General features: G+C 44.7%; 1 protein-coding gene across 3 annotated transcripts in view; it reads left to right on the top strand.

The window, feature by feature from the left end:
* Positions 1–1,003: 1,003 nt before the first annotated feature.
* Positions 1,004–18,402, top strand: part of LOC136631804 (membrane-spanning 4-domains subfamily A member 4A-like) — a 34,339-nt gene continuing 16,940 nt past the window's right edge. The window contains exons 1-4 of one of the 3 annotated variants that reach the window (XM_066606179.1): positions 1,004–1,160; positions 7,931–8,081; positions 15,170–15,295; positions 16,063–16,119. In XM_066606179.1, the coding sequence (XP_066462276.1) occupies positions 7,935–8,081; positions 15,170–15,295; positions 16,063–16,119 (330 nt within the window). In that variant the 5' untranslated portion in view covers positions 1,004–1,160; positions 7,931–7,934. The remainder of the gene's footprint in view (positions 1,161–7,930; positions 8,082–15,169; positions 15,296–16,062; positions 16,120–18,402) is intronic. The other 2 variants (XM_066606177.1, XM_066606178.1) reach the window with 2 other exon arrangements.

The following is an 18,402-nucleotide window of genomic DNA, read 5'->3' as shown; positions in this document are numbered from 1 at the left end:
AGCGTGTGGCATGAGGGCAGCTGAACGCTGTGCAGGGACACTTTTGTGTGCGCTGTGGACGCAGGGTCGTGCGGGGGGGGGGTGGGGGGTTTGGACAGCAGTGCCAGCATGTAACCCAGGAGAAGAGGCAGCGGTGTCACCCACAGGCAGCGATTGTCCTCGGTTGCAACTAGTGTGGTGCTTAGCTAAGATGTGCCAGTGTGTGTGCCTTGCTAATGATGGTCTGTCCCAAGTAAATTGTTAGGAGGGTGACGCCAGACTCTTGCCCCCATTTTGGCTTAAGAGTGGGACCTGGGAGCCTCAGATGCAGCCATGCATGCTTCCCCTGCCGTTCCCTATCCGTTTCTGTGGTGTTTCCATGACTTTCTGATGTTTTCTGGTGTTTGACAAGTCATCATCTATGCGGAGCATCGGTCCCATACAAAAATGCTCGAGTCGCCCATTGACTTCAATGGGGTTCGTTACTTGAAACGAGCTCTAGAGCATCGCGGAAAGTTCGACTCGAGCAATGAGCACCCGAGCATTTTGATGCTCGCTCATCTCTTTCAGAGATCAAAAAGTTGTCCGAGCTCCAAAATAAAAAAATAAGACAGCTCTGACGGCAGAAAATAATTCTGTGTTTTTCAAAGATATTTAATTTTTTTAAAACTTATACAACTAAAAAATATATATGTATAATTGTCGTAATCGTACCGACCCGCAGAACAAAGCTATCAGCTCATTTTTGCTGCAGTGTGAACACTGTAAAACAAGACGGCGGAATTGCAGATTTTTTTTTCCATTTCACTCCACTACAAAAACTACAACTCGCCCCACAAAAACCAACCTGCAGACGGCGATGGATAGATAAGAGTTATTTTTTTTTTAAAGTGGAGAGAAAACGAAAATGAAAGAAAAAGTGTCGGTCCTTAAGGGGTTAACTCTCTTTCATGAGTCAGTTACACAATACACGGATGTTCCTGCCCCAAAATCTAAAAAGTATCTGCAGAGAAGTTACAAGAGCCGCTCTTTCTAGGAGATCAGAACTGCCACATTTCTCACAAGCTCAGGAAACGCGGCTCCTCCTCCGCTGACGTCATGTGACTCGACTTATTTCTGTAAACAGCCCCTGGGATCTGACAGCGAGGAAACAGCGGATCTGTCTTCAGGTCAGACACGAGGTACCGGAGAGCGGACAGTCTGCACTGCAGGCTGATACTTTGTATCATACATTGTAGCGAACTGTCAGGACACGAGGGGGCGGCGCTGCTGCTGCGTTCCGCTCACAGAGGGTTTGGCTGCTTTGGGACCTTTCACACGGGACAGAATTGTCCGCCGGTCGCAGCGCAGATGGGGGTTTCGTCAATTAGTGCAGGTTTTGTTGTGTTTATAGTTGTGGAATGCGTTCTGCGTCTCGTCTTGCATTCTTTTTACACAGACTAAGGGCGGACACTTACTGGCGTTTTTTTCTCCACTGCGCTGCGAGAGTAAAGGAAAAGTCTCGCAGCTCAGTGCGAGAAAAAAACCGGCATCACGCCGGGATATCGCCAGTCTTTTCAATGGGGCCACCTCACTGTGAAAAAAGGATACCTGCATGACAAGTACACTGACAGCCCCCCACCCACGTGCAACAAGTAACACTGACAGCTTTCCCTCCCCCCCTGCGTCGACTAGTTGTCAGCACCCCAACCCCCATGGCGACTAGTTGTCAGCACCCCAACCATTCACAATAGTCAAAGCTCACCTCCTCTTCTCCCTGCACAGACAGGATTACACTGAGAGGGGGCACCTATATATAGATAACATAGGACCCACCATTCACAATAGTCACAGCTCACCTCCTCCCCTCTCTGCACAGGCAGGATTACACTGAGAGGGGGCACCTATATATAGATAACATAGAATCCACCATTCACAATAGTCACAGCTCACCTCTTCTTCTCCCTGCACAGACAGCATTACACTAAGAGGTGACACCTATAAGTACAGAACACAGGAGTCCCCGTTCACAATAGTCACAGCTCACCTCCTCCCCTCCCTGCAAAGGCGGGATTACACTGAGAGGTGACACCTATATTTACAGAACACAGAAGTCACCATTCACAATAGTCACAGCTCCCCTCCTTCCCTCCCTGCACAGACAGGATTACACTGAGAAGAGACACCTATATATAGAGAACACAGGAGCCACCATTCACAATAGTCACAGCTCACCTCCTCCCTCCCTGCACAGGCAGAATTACACTGGGTGGGTAAGTGACTGGCTGGGTATGGTGGCTGGCTTGCTGGATATGGTGGCTGGCTGGGTGGGTATTGTGGCTGGCTTGCTGGATATGGTGGCTAGCTGGGTGGGTATGGTGGCTGGCTGGGTATACGGGCTGGCCGGCTGGGTGGGTGGCTGTCTGGCTGGTTTGTTGGTTTGGTCGGTTGCAGCACCAGTAATACTATGCCCCAACCCTCCCCTTCCCTCTTCTCCTCGCTTACCCTTCTGCTCTTGACAGTCGCTAGTGGACTGTTTCTGTGGCTCTCTGGTCACAGCGGCAGGCAGTCACTCACTCACTCTGGAAGCTAAAACCAGGATGTGAGGGCACTGCACATGCGCCAAGCAGCAGCCGCGTGTCCTGGCACATCGACTGCTAGAAGCAGCAGCAGCCGCGCGATCACGGCCGACAAGCTGCTACTGCGCATGAGCGAATCAACAGACACGTGTCCACGGCATGACAAGCCCTGCAAGCCTGCCCAACAAGAGAAGAAGGAATCTGTAACCAAGGATGACTGGATAATCAACACGGGAAGGGGGGGGGGGGGCACTCCTGTAGGTAAGTATATATCTTCTGTAGGGCTCATTTACAAAGCACCAGGTATATTACAAAGTGCTTTTTGTAATTTCCATACAAAAGTGCATACATGTATTTGCCATGTCCGGACAACCCCTTTAATCTTTGTGTGAGAGCCCTGATCGGGTCTCTGGGATTGGACATAAGTGTGCTTACCGGGAGTAGTTGGGAGGGGTGATAGGAGGATTTGTGGTGGTTGATTCCCCCATGCGGCCTTAGCCTGTCATCTCTCTCTTTTCAACATATCTGCTCATTTGTACAACCCAAGAAATACCCCCCTCCCCCCCTTCTCCCTCTCTTCCACCCTCTACCCTCCCTCCACATATATTATGTATCCGTTCTCTGATTAAGAGATTAGTTAATACTTGATGCTGTCAAATTCTGCAGTAGATTATGACTGTTCCATTGTGTGTCCTGCTGGACGGATTTGATATGAGATTTGTAATTGTCTTTTTTCTACTTTATGGCGGACTGTTATGAGAAGAATACCAATAAAAATTTGATTTATAAGAAAAAAAAAATTCTGGAGTTCCAAAAATTTGTCACCACAGCCACACTCCAACTGACTTGGAGACATCACTAGCCTTTACAAGGCTAGACACACCACCATCTGTAGAAGGACTCTCCTTTATCAGAGCCAAGAGGTGACAGACCCAACACCAACGGTGAAGGGGCAATCCGCACCCTGCCTCCCCCCCAACCAATTATATAACAGACACCAAGGACTCCCCCCCCCCTCACCCGCCACAGCAAGCAGAGCTTGATCACCTCAAACCTGCGACACACTCCACAAAACCCAAGTTCTCTCGATCCCCTCTTGGATCGCCAATGACCATAAATCAATCCCCACTGCGTTTAGGTGGACACCGTCACTCCTCTAGAAATTCCCATGTCTAGATTCCAAATCCACATGGCTAACGGCCACGCCCCTGTTACGAGCTACAAATCACTCTGCTCCCTTCACCTGTGCCTTATTCAACCTGTCCACCGACCTTTCATTGCATCACAACTTATGTGACACAATCTCTGACCAAACCACTATTAACCTCGGAAATCGCATCAAGAGTCGCAAAATATCATACCGAATAACACGCGTAAGATTCTGAAACGACCAACAACCCAGATCCCTCCTGACGTGTAACACGAAAATATTAGGGACCCTATCCAAGCCCACAAAATGCTCAATCCCCGGCAGAACTCTACACCACGCCAAACTGTGCAACCCTATCCACCTTATTGTTGCATTGCTCCACGGAAACCCCAACTGTCACCTGTTCGGGCAGATGTTGAAAAAAAACATGACTAAACATCAATGTTTCCTACATTCTTGCCGCCATGTGCTAGCTTTCCCCAGCCTTGTTGACTATAATAGATGCTGTCTTGTATAAGACCTATATCATTTGGATTCCCATCTGCTGATCCTCTTCACCACTTCAGAATCAAAAAGCCCCAGCTAGTCTCTTCTGTTGCGGCAGCCACCCAAAAAGGAAACTATCGAGTCCCGTGCTCAACATGGCCTTGCAGAAAACCGCAATAAATTGGAATCAGTACAAAAAGGAACCGTCTGCATAATGCAATAACGGCCCTGCACATACATCAGAGACTTTTCTATATCTCCCAACACTTGACCGGACACATTCGTGCCCCTAGAATTCGTCCAAAAATGATCCTTTGAACTTTTCCCAGCTGGTCCATCTTGGAACGGCAGATCCAAACCTCCAACTGATCCTCAAAAAACATTACATCAGAAAGTAACTCGCCTAGATGTAATGCCCCAAAGAACGCCAAGGAAAAGGCAACTCTGAATAAGGCCCTTTCAGAAGACCTGTTGCAAACTTTTTCCAATACATCCCCCAATTGCTGCAGCAATTCAATTGACATGGGCCCCCGTTTGTCGCTCCTTCACCTTTCTGAAACCTTTTAGGGCCTGGCCTACCAAAAATTGTTTTGTTATGCCTTTTTCCCCCTTTATTTTAAAACTGAAAGCCAAAGCCACCATAAAGCGATTAACCTTGGCTACAGACCACCCGGCCATAGATGCATTTCCCAACCAGTATAATAAATCTACCACCTTATCGTCATCTGTCTGTATGTGTCACCCAAAGACATAACCCAATTTTACCATTCCTGCCAAGTTGCCTCATACACTGACAAGGATTCCTGGTGCCAAAGATCCAAGAATCAGGTGATTTGCTGCTCACTAACCAATGTCCAGAGCCGTGGCCAGCACATCCTCCCCTCCTCTTCTCCCCAGTGTTAACAAATGAAAACACATCCACTGAAACCGACAGAGAGAATCTGCAGTTTTTTACACCCGTACATGTACCACCACAACCCACACATTTATCGACAAGGCTTTCAACACCAGATGACACAGCAAACACATCACCGGGGGAAGAGGATGTAGTAAAATTGTTATTAACTTGAACAACCCCTAAATTATTGTAATGAAACCTGACCTTGTTCCGAAAACACTCCCCCCATAGCATCACTGCGACAATAATCGGGAAAAGCTCAATCTCAAAGCTCAGCATCAAATTCCTTACCAATCCTGACTCCACCCACTCAACAGACCATCACGCCATTGTCCTTGAAAATTAGCACCAAACTACCTGCCATAATCAGCTCACAGTCAAAATTCTCAATTGATTCAGCAACCATCACCGATTTTCCATTATAACGATCGAAAAAAGGACATCCACACTTCCAAATCCACCGTATGTTCTTTTCCCAAATGAATGTAATGATGGGCCGATTTTACTCCCATTGTGGCACATGCCAACCATCTACAGAAGATTTTTTCAATGGGCATTATCTGACACACAAAATTGAGCAACCCCTAGTAGACATTGCAGGTCTCGCAGTGCACTCTTGTTGACCCACAGGGCCCTATGCACTTCTACCTGCAAGGCCTGCAATTTCTCCACCTGCACTCCATAACTTCTGTGTCAATGGTAATGCCCAGAAAGTATAAACATGTTGAAGGGCCTTCAGTTTTAGCAGACCCAACGGTACCCCGAAACGTTGTGATGTCGATTGAAAAGTCACGAGGAGTAGAGACGAACATATTGGCGCACTTGCCAAACCCATAAATAAAAAAATGGCCAAGTAATGGATTACCAAGCCAATAGCCACTGTATCTTTCACCACCCACTGTAACAAATAGCTGAATGCCTCAAAATACACACAGGAAATAGAATATACCATGGCAGACTCCTGTCCACAAAATATTCCGCTACCAAACAACACCCCAACAAGTGAATGCTCTTGGGATGTACTGGGAGAAGGCGAAAAGCTGACTCAATATCGGTCATTGCCAATAGCACAAGGGACTGTCGCAAACAAACCCTTTCTGGCACATTGTATGTGTTCTGGTCTGTATGAAGAATACCTCCACCAATCTAAAGCTTTAAAAGGATCTGATGCTTATTAAACATATGGTGCCAGAAAATAGGCGATGCGGGAGAATATTCAGAAGAATCTTCGGAGGATGGTTCAAAATTGTGTCTACACTCCTTTACTAGGATGGTGAGGGGAAAAAGTCACATAAATATTCATTACACTTTGGCATGATTTGTCAAGTTCAGGAGGTCCACCCTGATGGGCCACTAGTCTTTGTCTGCTCGCACTATAAATAAAGTTAAAACTGGGCTGGGTTCTTTAGAAAGAGCTCAGCTGTAACTTCAGACAGTTGATCTCTCTTGTTCTTCCTCCAATTATCATAATTCATTATTTGGACACATGAGAGAACTCAGGACCCAGTAACCTTCTAACCAAATCTAAATTTAAAGGGTTACTCCAACAATAAATAGATGAGAGGTATATATAAATAGAGGCTGTGTATTTATATATTTTTTACTGGTGAAGGAGGGGATGTGATGAGTTTTGGTGCTCGTGCCCCTAATTTTTTCAGACTTTAGCACCATCCCTGGTTCTTGTGTTGCCTCCTAAGAGAGCCAGTGATGCTGCAGAAAGCTCAGAGCAGACCACGAGTAGCAGTCATCAAGTGCGGTAAAGGGAGTTGAAGGCCGAGCTGATTCTTTGCACCTGGGCTCCTAAGCCTGTAGCTACCCCTCTGGTCTCCTGTTTTTATTGGCAGCCATTTTGTCTTGTATTCTCCTGGCAATGCCTACAATCAAAAAAAACTTTTTGGGTCTCATTTAGTTCAACCATCTAACAGTAAGGCTGTCCATGTTGCCAAAAGGAACCAATCATAGCTCTCATTTTACCTCAGCAGCTTGAGAAATGAGAGCTAAGTTGTGATTGGTTGGGCAACAAGGACGTCTTCCTGTTAGACAGTTTAGCTAAATGAAACATTTCTGTTTCAATTGATATCAAAGTTCTGTATTCCAGTGCCATTAAACAGTTATGAGGGTTCCACATCGGGAAGATCATTTGTAATAACCCTGTATGTGTGTCTTTAAATGTCTTTTATGTTAGCGTGTATTTACATGGGTGAGATACTTGTAATATGGACGGAACTCGCATGAGTAAAGAACCCATTATTTTCAAGGGGTTTATACACATTAATGTTTTTTCTCTTGGATCGAAAGTCTGAGATAGAAAAATTGCAGCATGTCCCGTATTTGGGTGATTTTGTTCAAGAATTGCCTGCTATTTTCTATGGGAGCCAAGAAACAAAATTGCATCAAACTCGCCTGTAAATGGGATTTTTCTATTTTAACTATTGGAATAACATGCAATTATTTATTTTATTTTTTTACCCATGTGTGAGCTAAGAATGCAAACTGACAACTACTCCATTTGCTGGTGCTGCCCCCTCTGTTGGTGTCCCCCAGGAAAAGCAGAGAAACGCTCCTTCTCCATCTGGACCTTGTCATGAGCCACATAAAATGATGGATTCAGCCTGATTCCCGATGTAGCAGTAGGATCTCAGCTGTTACAGCCGGCACCCACCGCTGATGGCATGGGCATGGCTCCTGGACATACTATTATGTCCCATTGGATTCAGTACAGCACAATGGGATGTAATATGCACTTTTGCAGGAAGGGGTTGAACCATTTCCATGTGTAACAGAATCCAGATGGGCTGCAGGAATGGGATTTTTATTTGTAACATTAATTTGGTCCCCCGCTTGTCTGTGCATTTGCAGAGCCATGTCTGCGGTCGCACCAGATGCAGGAGGATCTGTGGTTATCTCTCAAGTGAGACCACAAAATGCTGACGGACAGTCCCACAACGCTCCAGCCAACATGCCCAAACCGCTTGTTCCATTTTACAGAGGAGAACCAGAAGTTCTGGGGGTAAGTGCATTTTATATAGATGTTGTTAGAGATGGTCACTGGTGTCACAGACTTACGTCACCATGTTCTGATCGGTACATACGGTCATCTGGTGACTTATTGAGTTCTACTGTTGTATTACGATGTAACCAGGAGGCTTCTTATAGCCACGTCCAACCATCCTGGAGGTGGGCAAGGATGAAGACCAGGAGCTCTTATAGACTCTACTAAGTAGAGCGACTAGTGCCAAGACCGACCACTCTGGGCAAGTTAGACCACATCCGTAACAATTGGGTTGCTGGTTATCCTGTTGGAGAATTTTGCCTACATAACAACATTAACAAAACAGGATGTACATTTACATTATCTGATACATTACATAGTAACATTGAAAAATACAACTCGTCTTGCAATAAACATCTACATCAATGGATAAATAAAAGAGTTATGATTTTTTGATAGTGGGGAGGTAAAAGCATCACAGAGTACAGCGCTGCAGTGTCCTGTACAACGCCTGGCTCCACCAGTCAGTCCAGGAGGGGAGGCAGTCACTGAGGTGCACAGTGCCATGTTTTTGAGGCCTCATGTAGGAAAGGAGGGGGGTTCCACTCCCTTGGTGATGGTGAAGACCTGGCTTTAAATAGAGAATGGTGCTCCTCCCAAGGGAACAAGCGGGAATACTTTTGGCACGCAGCCAGGTGCCATATGAGTTTCAGAGCTGCATCCCAGGACCAGAAACAACAGCAGAAAAGGCAGATTCAGCAGAGTCAATTGTATGAGCAGGCCAGAGGAAAGACATACAAGTAACACGATGGTGGCCATTGAGCTGCTACACAGCGGGTAGTTCCCCAGATTGGGGACCTGCTAGGTGCATCATCCGAGAAGCAGGCCCTCAGCCGAGGAGACAACAGGGTAGAGACATACCAAACAGTAACCCTTTCAGTCCTGAAAACAGTATTACACTTATAAATCAAATGCACTCCACAAACAAGACAGTGACACAAGACAGACATTGAACATTCTGGAGGGGACCCCATTAACTCTGAACCACTACAGTTCCCCCCTACTTAAGAAAAGCCAACCGTGTCATCTCCTTAAAACGGAGTGTAAGTCCGGAATTGGAATTACTCAGTGTTCTACCCAATATCACTTTGAGAACTATCTATCATAGTCTAGGGTTGTGTAAGGCAAAACCGTTGCGCAAATCCCCCCAATTGGTTACTACTCAGAGTTAACTCAACCTGGTGTACTCAGACTACCTGGGATCTCCCTTTCAATGCAAAGCAGTAATACATGACAGTGTGTAAAAAAGGGGTATGGCCATACCGACTGAGAAAAATACTGCTGGGCATGACGGAATCCAGGATACACTAGCATTGCTATGGGGCCCAATCATAATTCTTCTCCCCAAAGACTAAAGAAAAATACAACACTGCAGCTAAACATACGAATAGAGAAGGGTGACTGGTAGACTTTGAAAAGTGAGGAAAGTGGCATGAACATTACTCCTCTGAATCTTGTGAAGGGTGGTAGCTTAAGTCAATACTCCCAACCGAGCTGACTAAAAGTAATGATAATGAGACTGCATCTCCTGTGACAGACAAGAAACAGACACTGGAGCAATTAGTGGATAGTAGGCTGTAGCGTCTAGACCTCCTGTTTCACTCAAATCATCATGCATTTACTTAGGTGCAATCAACAAAACTTTACTTTGCATGCACCCCCCTACACAATATCTTAAACATTATTACGTTGCTTTTTAACTTTATGCAATTAACTATGCATTATAAACACTTGCATTAATTAGCTATGCAGTAAAGGGTATAAAATAACTTTAAAGTCTTTTGGGCAAAGGGGAAAATAAAGTCTCAAGAACAGTTCAGGAACCAATAAGTCTATAAAGTTCTTCTAGCAACAAGAACAAGTCACCATCCATGCTAGCAAGACTACGGGCTCTTCTGACTTTGACTCAGTGGTGTAGCCTGTGGGTGTAGCGTTGCTTCACCAAAAACACATTCCTATTGAGGAGCAAAGTGAAGGACTAGCATGCATGGCAACACTTACATCGCTGTCCTCAGATGCGTTGTCTTCTCCCACAGGGCATGGCTCAAACAGTTGGAGGACTGCCGCCGTGGTATTGATAAAACCATAGGGCTATTGTCTCTTTCATCTGTATACATAAACATGAAGTTTGTGGCACCATATTCAACAACAAATGGCCGTAAATGTTCTGGCAAGGCATTTTTAACTGCCTGGTTATCCTGGTGGATTAGGATCCAGGGTGAAAACGAAACGCCACAAAACCATTATGGGTCCTGTAAAAATTTTGATGGTCTGGTCCACTTTCCTGGACGGTGAAAAATTGGCGGAAGTATTCCTCTTTACTAGCCTTCCTGCTAGCGGGTCTTTTGCTGCGGGCAAGAGGGTAGTGTAAGTCCTTGAGGTAGAAGCAGAATTAGAGGCAACAGCAATGGCCAGCACGGTCAATTCCTCCCTCTTCATGGTGCAGTCAGGATTCGGCAGCTCTTCTATCCTCTCCTCAGGTTTGGGGGACACCGGAGAAATCATGGGCAAGAAGTCCAACAGTTCCGGCTCATCACCCCAGTAGAATTATAGCTTTGGTGGTGGGTATCCAGCCGGTATTTCCTGCACCTCTCTTGTAGCTATCTCACATGCAGATGTGCTCTTGCTGGTCTACTGGGTGGTTTCTGGCATCTCACTCACCAGCATGACTGGTTCCTCTCCTGGGAGGTCTTCAGCGCTCTGCTCCGTTGTGGGGTTCTTACCCCCTACTTTACCTACAGCCACAGTGGAAACTGTGTGGCAGGAAGCTTCACAGGCTTTTCTGTCACTGTAGAAGAAGAAGGCTGAGTGCCATTTTGAGAGTCCAAACAGCATTTGATGTTTTCTTCTACATAATGCAGCCTCAGCAACTCCACTTTGTCATGCAACATGACACAATTTTCTCCAGGTGGTAACGCATCTAGGACACATATTAACTTGGCGTGAATAAAGAGTCCTTACTTTTTCTCTGTATCTTGCAAGCGGTAAGGCCTGGTCTTTCCAACTTTTCTTTAGGCTCAGAGGACTCGCAACCTTGTCCTTTTAGTTTCTTTAGACTCAGAGGACCTACAAGCTTGTCCTTTTCCTCTTTTAAAGCTCAGAGTGTTGGAGGGATCTTGTCCTTGAATTTTTGAATGGCTCAGAGGACTAGAGAGATCTTGTCCTTGAATTCTTTTTGGAAGACTCAGAGGGCTCGATGCTGTAGACAGCTTAGTTTCCGTTTTCTCAGGCACGGGCATTCCATTTCTTCCGTGTTAGGCAAGGGCAGAGGTATCACTTCACATTTTTAAGCAAGGCACGGAGGGATCATCCTGTTCATGATGCCAAAGAAGCTCCGCCCTGCAGCGTCTGAGGAGCAGGCCCTTAGCCGAGGAGACAGCGGGGTAGAAATGTTCACCTTGTCATGCGGCTCTACTGTCTCCTTCCTGTATAGACGCTAAGGAACACTATCTGGCGACTAGCTGGGGGTGCTTGCATACAGTAACCAGGGGTGACCTTAAAGTTATGCTGTCATTGTGACGCCACCGTTCTTTCTCCCGGGATGGATTTTGTAGATGAATAAAATAGTCCAAAACCAGAAGAGTATATTTGGGAACAAAACCGGGAATGGTCGATCTTGTCTATTTAAACTTCTTGTAAAGCAATATAACAGTCTCAGTACAATGGTATCCAGAATTATCTCACGGTGAAGCTTTATGGGGCATTTGAACAATCCACAGGCCAAGGTATCTGCTGGTTCTTTTACTCCCGGTAATCACTTTCTCCACTGGCAAAACACACACACTTGCTTTCTTTCTTTCTTTCTCGCTAGTAAGCAGTTTCTTTCTTAGCAGTGAGAAGTGGTATAGAGGACTCCTGGGAAGGACAGGCCCAGGCGGAGCAGCAAGCAATCGATCGGCCTCCTCCATACAACCTGGCAGCCTTTCTGTCATGTGTCCCAGACTCTCTCTTCTCTCTCCCCTCGACTATCACATGAACACACTTTTGTACTACATGCAGAACAAAACAATACATTTTCCAGCCAGGACAGGACATACAAGACATTAACCCTTTCAGTCCTGCAAACAGTATTACACATAAATCAAATGCATTCCTCAAACAAAACACTGACAAGACAGTGACACGAGACAGGCATAGAACATTCTGAAGGGGACACCATTAACTCTGGGCCACTACACCAGAAAGGGAGACCAAAGGGTCCTGACATCCTGGGAGGGGCCAAAAATAAGAAACCAACCAGATCCTTGGAGTGAAGTGCCTCGCATTGCTTGGGAGGAGGAGTGCTGGACACAGTGACTGTGGTGGCAAAGAGATGCCAGCAAACAGCAAAAGGTATATAAACCAAATCTGACTGGACTACGATCCCCAGGATTGCATGTGATTACATTCCTGGCCAGGGTGGGCGTGATAGACTCACGGGGACTATTATGACATGAGCATAATGTAGGGATAATGGCGCCATAGCTTGTAGTTAAAGCACGGCCTTACATGGGTTAATGGACTTATAGGTGAAGTGTGATGTCATGTAAATAGTTTAGGCGGACGTGTAATGTTGTGGTGTAATGTATATGGCGAAGGATGTAATGGCACAGCAAGGCACATGATAAGGAGAGTAAAGGTGGAGAATCCGAATGTAATGCAGGAGTTAAGCTGCCAGTATTGTTCATATAATCATAGAATGGTTGAGTTGTAAGGAGCCTCCAGGGTCATCAGGTCCAACCCCCTGCTCAATACAGGTTCACTAAATCATCCCAGACAGATGTCTGTCCAGCCTCTGAAAACTTCTATTGAAAGAGAACTCACCACCTCCCATGGCAACCTGTTCCACTCATTGATCCCCCTCACTGTCTAATATCTAATCTCCCTTTCAGTTTCATCCCATTGCTTCTAGTCTTTCCTTCTGTAACACAGAAGGGGAGGGTCCGGGAATATGGTTTTCAGACGGTTATCCTTGAATAGGGTATGATGGAGCTTTTTTTGCGGTTTTCCTTAGTACCTCCAGCTGGGGATTGTAAGGTCACTACTAGAGGTACACGATTGTTTGCTTCCTTCTTTGTGTATCTAAGTATTTGATTCCTGGGTATCCTGGTGGCTCTAGTGACTTGCTCATGAATTGAGGTGGGATGGTAGCCCTGATTTAAAAATGTCCTTTTAAGATGGTATAGATGTTCCTCTCTGTCTGTTGGGTTGGAGCAAATCCAGTTGTACCTTAAGGCCTGGCTGTAGACAATGGACTTTTTGATTTGTTTAGGATGGGATACTGTCCCATCTGAAATTTGTATTGTGGTGTCAAAAAAGTCAAGTTATGGTGGGGAGGAATGCATTGAATCTCTCATGGAATTTTAGTAGCTCTTGTTCAGTATTAGTCCAGATGATTATGATGTCATCAATGTAGCGGAAGTAGGCCAATGGCTTGCTGGAGCAGGAGGCCAGAAAGTCACTCTCCAGCTTTGCCATGAAAATGTTGGAATATTGCGGTGCCATTTTACTGCCCATGGTGGTTCCAGTGAGTTTCAAGAATATCTCTTTGCCAAAGGAAAAGTAATTGTGTGTGAGGATGAATCTCGTGAGTTGTAATATAGGTTCGGAGGCAAACCCATTAGCCTCAAGGTGTGCCAAGCAGGTGGTTAGTCCATTTTCGTGTGAGATGTTGGACTATAAGGATTTCACATCCATAGTGGCCAGGATGGCGCCATTGGGCAGGGGACCTACGGTTCATAGTTTGTTCAGTAGGTCTATGCTGTCCTGCAAGTAGCTTGTTGTGTTTCTCACCAGTGGTTTGAGGATACCTTCTACCCATCCTGAGATTCCTTCAGTGAGAATTCCTACACCTGAGATAATTGGCCTCCTTGGGTTGCCAGCTTTGTGTAGTTTTGGAAGCATGTAGAATGTTCCAACCTTGGGGTTCTCTGGTATAAAGTCATAAAGTTTTGTGAAGCCCACAGACAGGTTTTTGATGACCCTTCTCGATTCCCTCACATATTTTTGAGTCGGGTCTTGATCCATTTTGGTGTAGTATCCGGTGTCTGTCAGCTGTCTGTCTGCTTCTTTCTTGCAGGCAATAAGGATGGTATGAAATAATAAGTAATACTAAAAAATAATGAGTCACGATCATGGGAAAAACTTTACCTGTCTCAGGAGTTATGCTTGCACCCTTGCCCCCTCCCTACCTTTTCCCAAATCTTCCCTATCTCCACTTAATTCAGGTAAGGCCCTGGCCAGGCCATTAGTATTCTGTTCGTTATCCATAACAGTCCAATTTCAAGATTGGATCAGGACACTAAGAAGATTATTCATACTTTGAATTTCAGTCATGTTTTCTTCTCTCTCTTCCCCAATCTACATAATTGCAAAATGTTTTTGTTATGTATTAAGGAGCCTTGTTAAATTCTAGTAAAATGTATTTTGCATTATTGTAAAATTTGAAAATTTCAAATAAAAATTACAGTAAAAAAAAAAGTCAAGATGTACTATATACTATGCTGTTTAATAATTCAAAGATCTTTCCCGGTATAGAAGTCAGGCTCACAGGTCTGTAGTTTCCTGGATCCACCTTCTTCCCTTTTTTGAAGATAGGGACAACATCTGCCCTTTTCCAACCTTTTGGGAATTCTCCTGTTCTCCAGGAATTTTTAAAGATTATGGCGAGTGGTTCAGCAATTACCTCCCCTGCTTCCTTTAGTATCCTAGGATGTAATTCATCTAGACCTTGGGACTTAGGTTAATGCAAGTTAGCTAAGTGTTCCCTCACCATCTCTCTACTTAGAGCTAGTCTGCATTCTTTTATTCTCCCAAAAGCACAGGGAAGATCAGCTGATGTCCCATAAAAAATAGGAATTCAAAAGTTTGTACTTCTCAAAATCCTATTTAACTAATTCAGTTTATCCGCATTGTTGGGTGCCACATCATATAATGACGCTATACATTTTATAATGGCTGCACATTTAGTATACTTATGGGTTTGTATCCTTACTTCTATAGTATCGCCTGTTGGTCTCCTACAGTTATACTATAAAAGGTCAAAATGAATTTCTCTTATCCTGCAGACAACACAGATATTTGTAGGGATTCTTCTTCTGAGCCTCGGCATTGTCTTGATAATAGTGGAGACTAAGATTGATCCTCCGGGAATTGTGACTGTTTCTGGGATCCCAATATGGTCTGGAATACTGGTAAGAAACATACATGTAAAGTGGACTTCTAGTTGTGCCACTTACCTGCTATTTTCTTCCCTCAGGGCTTGGCTGCTTTTTATATCAGTTACATTGTTATGTTATATATATTGTAGCTATGGGGCGATGGTAAATGGGCTCATTGCAATGTGCCATGACACATGCAGTAGTAAATCTGTAACAGTGCATACAGTACCCATATAACGGAAGATACCTGATCAACACAGGTGCTTTGCAGACCATATAAGTGATTACAGTACTATTAAATCCAGTGATTACAGGTGATGTTATCTCTGACTGATGTTCAATTTCCCTTTTCTCCTGTCTCTGGCCCAGACCACAATGACAACTTCTCTCGGCCACAGCTTGTCTCTGCGGACTTTGACGCACAGACATCTTTGGATCCTTGTTTTTCCAAACTGTCCCTACATTATCTACCCCTTTGCACAAACTATCCTTCTATAGTGCCCAAGATAATAATAATGGGCATGATAAGAAGTGCCCCCTACCACTGACCACTGCATCTTAACAGTTTACCGCAATCTGAACCAACACTGATCATGGCAGTTGCCAGCAACTGTGAGATGTCAAAAAAAGTTGTTTTCCACTGAGGATGAAGCAGACTTGGCTCCTGAGCCCACTACATGGAAATCGGTTAAGTGTACATAGATTAAGATTACCTTTTCCTAGTTTTATGTAATTGATAAAGTATTTTTTTTATCTCTGCTGTAAAATAGGAGTTAATATTTTTAAATTCATCCTTACAGTTTATTATCTCCGGATCGCTATCAGTTTCTGCTTCAAGGAAGCCAACAGCAGGAAAGGTAAGACAAAAACTGGTAAAAGGTCTCTCTTGGCTTACCTTGTGAAGGCCCCAAGGGCTATCATGGATATTTGCCCATTAAGCCTTGTCTCTAGCAGGGCTAAATAGAATGCCTGCAAAAGTGTGATATGCTTGAATACTGAAGCATTGTGGTATATTGTATAAGCGATAAGAAGAATTTAATGCGGTCTGCAGAAACTGTAGAGCAAGTGACAGAAAAGCTAAAGCTTATAATGAATTGAGGCTTGCAACAGAAACTAAAAGCAATAAAAATGCATTTTGGGGGTCAAAAGCAGAAGTAAAGTCAAAAATGTTATATGATGTTTACAGAATGAAAATGGTGAATTGGTTAAAAATGATGTTGATAAGGTTGAAGTTGTAAATTCCTATTTTGTATCTGTTTTCTCTCAGAGAGTAGATGTAACATCAGCTGATCTTCCCTGTGCTATTGGGGGAATAAAAAAATGCAGACTATCTATAAACAGAGAGGTGGAGTGGGAACACTTAGCTAACTTACACAAATTCAAGTCTTCAGGTCCATATGAATTATAGCCTAGGACACTGAAGGAAGCACCAGCGGAAATTGCTGAACCACATGCCATAAGCTTTGAAATTTCCTGGAGAACAGGAGAAGTCCCAGAAGATTGGAAAAGGGCAAATGTTGTCCCTATCTTTAAAAAAGGGAAGAAGGTGGATCCTTGAAACTACAGGCCTGAGAGAATTCAAAAAGATCTTGAAAAGCTTGAACAGTGGGCAGTGACTAAGGGTGGCTTCACACGAGCGTGTTTTTGTGCGTACATAAGTACCCATGTACGTGCAAAAACACGTGTGAATGCAGGTCTGTGCATTGTTTTCAATGGAGCCGCGGCTGCAGCCGGCGGGTCCATTGAAAACAATGATCTGCCGGCACCCCTGCATTGTTTTTCAGGGAAGGGTTTTACATATAAGCCCTTCCCTAAAAAACAAAAATTTTAGTGTAAAAAAATCAAATAAAAATAAACATACCTCTCCGCCGCTACCGTGTCCCCCGTGGGGATGAAGAACACACCTGCCGTATGTGGCAGATGTTTCCTTCATCCCTGCTAGAATAAAGAGTTTCCTGCTGCTATATCTGCCACATCTGTGACAGATGCAACAGAAGAATTCTTCAATTCTCTACCTCAGCTGTCACACATGACAGCTGCGGTAGAGGATTCTGCTGCCAACACCCTGTCAACTGATTTCAGGGAAGGGCTTTTAATATAAGCCCTCCCCTGAAAATCCAGTAAAAGTGGTGTAAAAAACAAATAAAATACATTCTCACCTCTCTTCAGCTGCCGGTGCTCAGCCGCATCTCCTGCTGTCCCCTGCTCTGTAGTGCTGATCTATCAGCAGCCGGGGATTTACAATCCCCGGCTGCTGAAAGAGCTGATTGTGATTGGCTGAGGTGCTCAGTCAATCACAGGCAGCTCTCGCCGAATGAATGACAGTGCTAAACACAGAACTAAACACAATATTCCAGATGAGGTCTGACTAAGGAATAGTAGAGGGGGATAATTACCTCATGTGATCTAGACTCTATGCTTCTCTTAGTACATCCCAGAATTGTGTTTGCTGCATCACACTGTTGACTCATGTTCAGCCTGTGATCTGTATACAAAGTGTTTTTCACATGTGCTGCTTAGACCAATTCCTCCCATTCTGTATGTGCTTTTTTCATTCTTGCCCAAATGTAGAGTTTTGCATTTCTCCTTGTTACATACCACTCTGTTAGGGTGGCTTCAGATGAGCATGTATTTTGTGCATGCATACGCTCAAACAAAAACACGCGTCTCTTAGCCCCAATGCATTCCCTATGGTGTGTGCACATGTCCGTGCTTTACAGGCGTGCGCCTGCAAATATAGGACATGCGTGCACCATAGGGAATGCACGCATTGTCTTCAATTGAGCCGCAGCTGCTGCTGGTGGCTCCATTGAAGACAATGTGTCAGGGTAATACTGCGTACAGCACCAATCAGGCCCAGTCCAATGCCCTGTAGCCGGCAGTAAAGAAAAACACCACACACGGATGTCTTCTATAATTTCTCACACGGGAGTAATTGCGCGTTTTATTGCAGGTTACATGATGTTTTATACCCTTAGTCACGTCACTAGAAGTGTGTAACTGTCTTATTGGCTCAAATCCACCGCATAACCATACATGTAATGTCCGCAGTTCTGCCTAAGGCAGGATTAGTCATATAGGCAGTTAAGTCAGTCATTATCCAGATAAGGCACTTCTGGTTTCAGTCTCTGTGCAAGAAG

Source organism: Eleutherodactylus coqui, chromosome 6, assembly GCF_035609145.1.
Source record: "Eleutherodactylus coqui strain aEleCoq1 chromosome 6, aEleCoq1.hap1, whole genome shotgun sequence".
Lineage (NCBI taxonomy): Eukaryota > Metazoa > Chordata > Amphibia > Anura > Eleutherodactylidae > Eleutherodactylus > Eleutherodactylus coqui.
The sequence above is the reverse complement of the archived record's forward strand: the minus strand, read 5'-3'. Positions and strand labels throughout refer to the sequence as shown.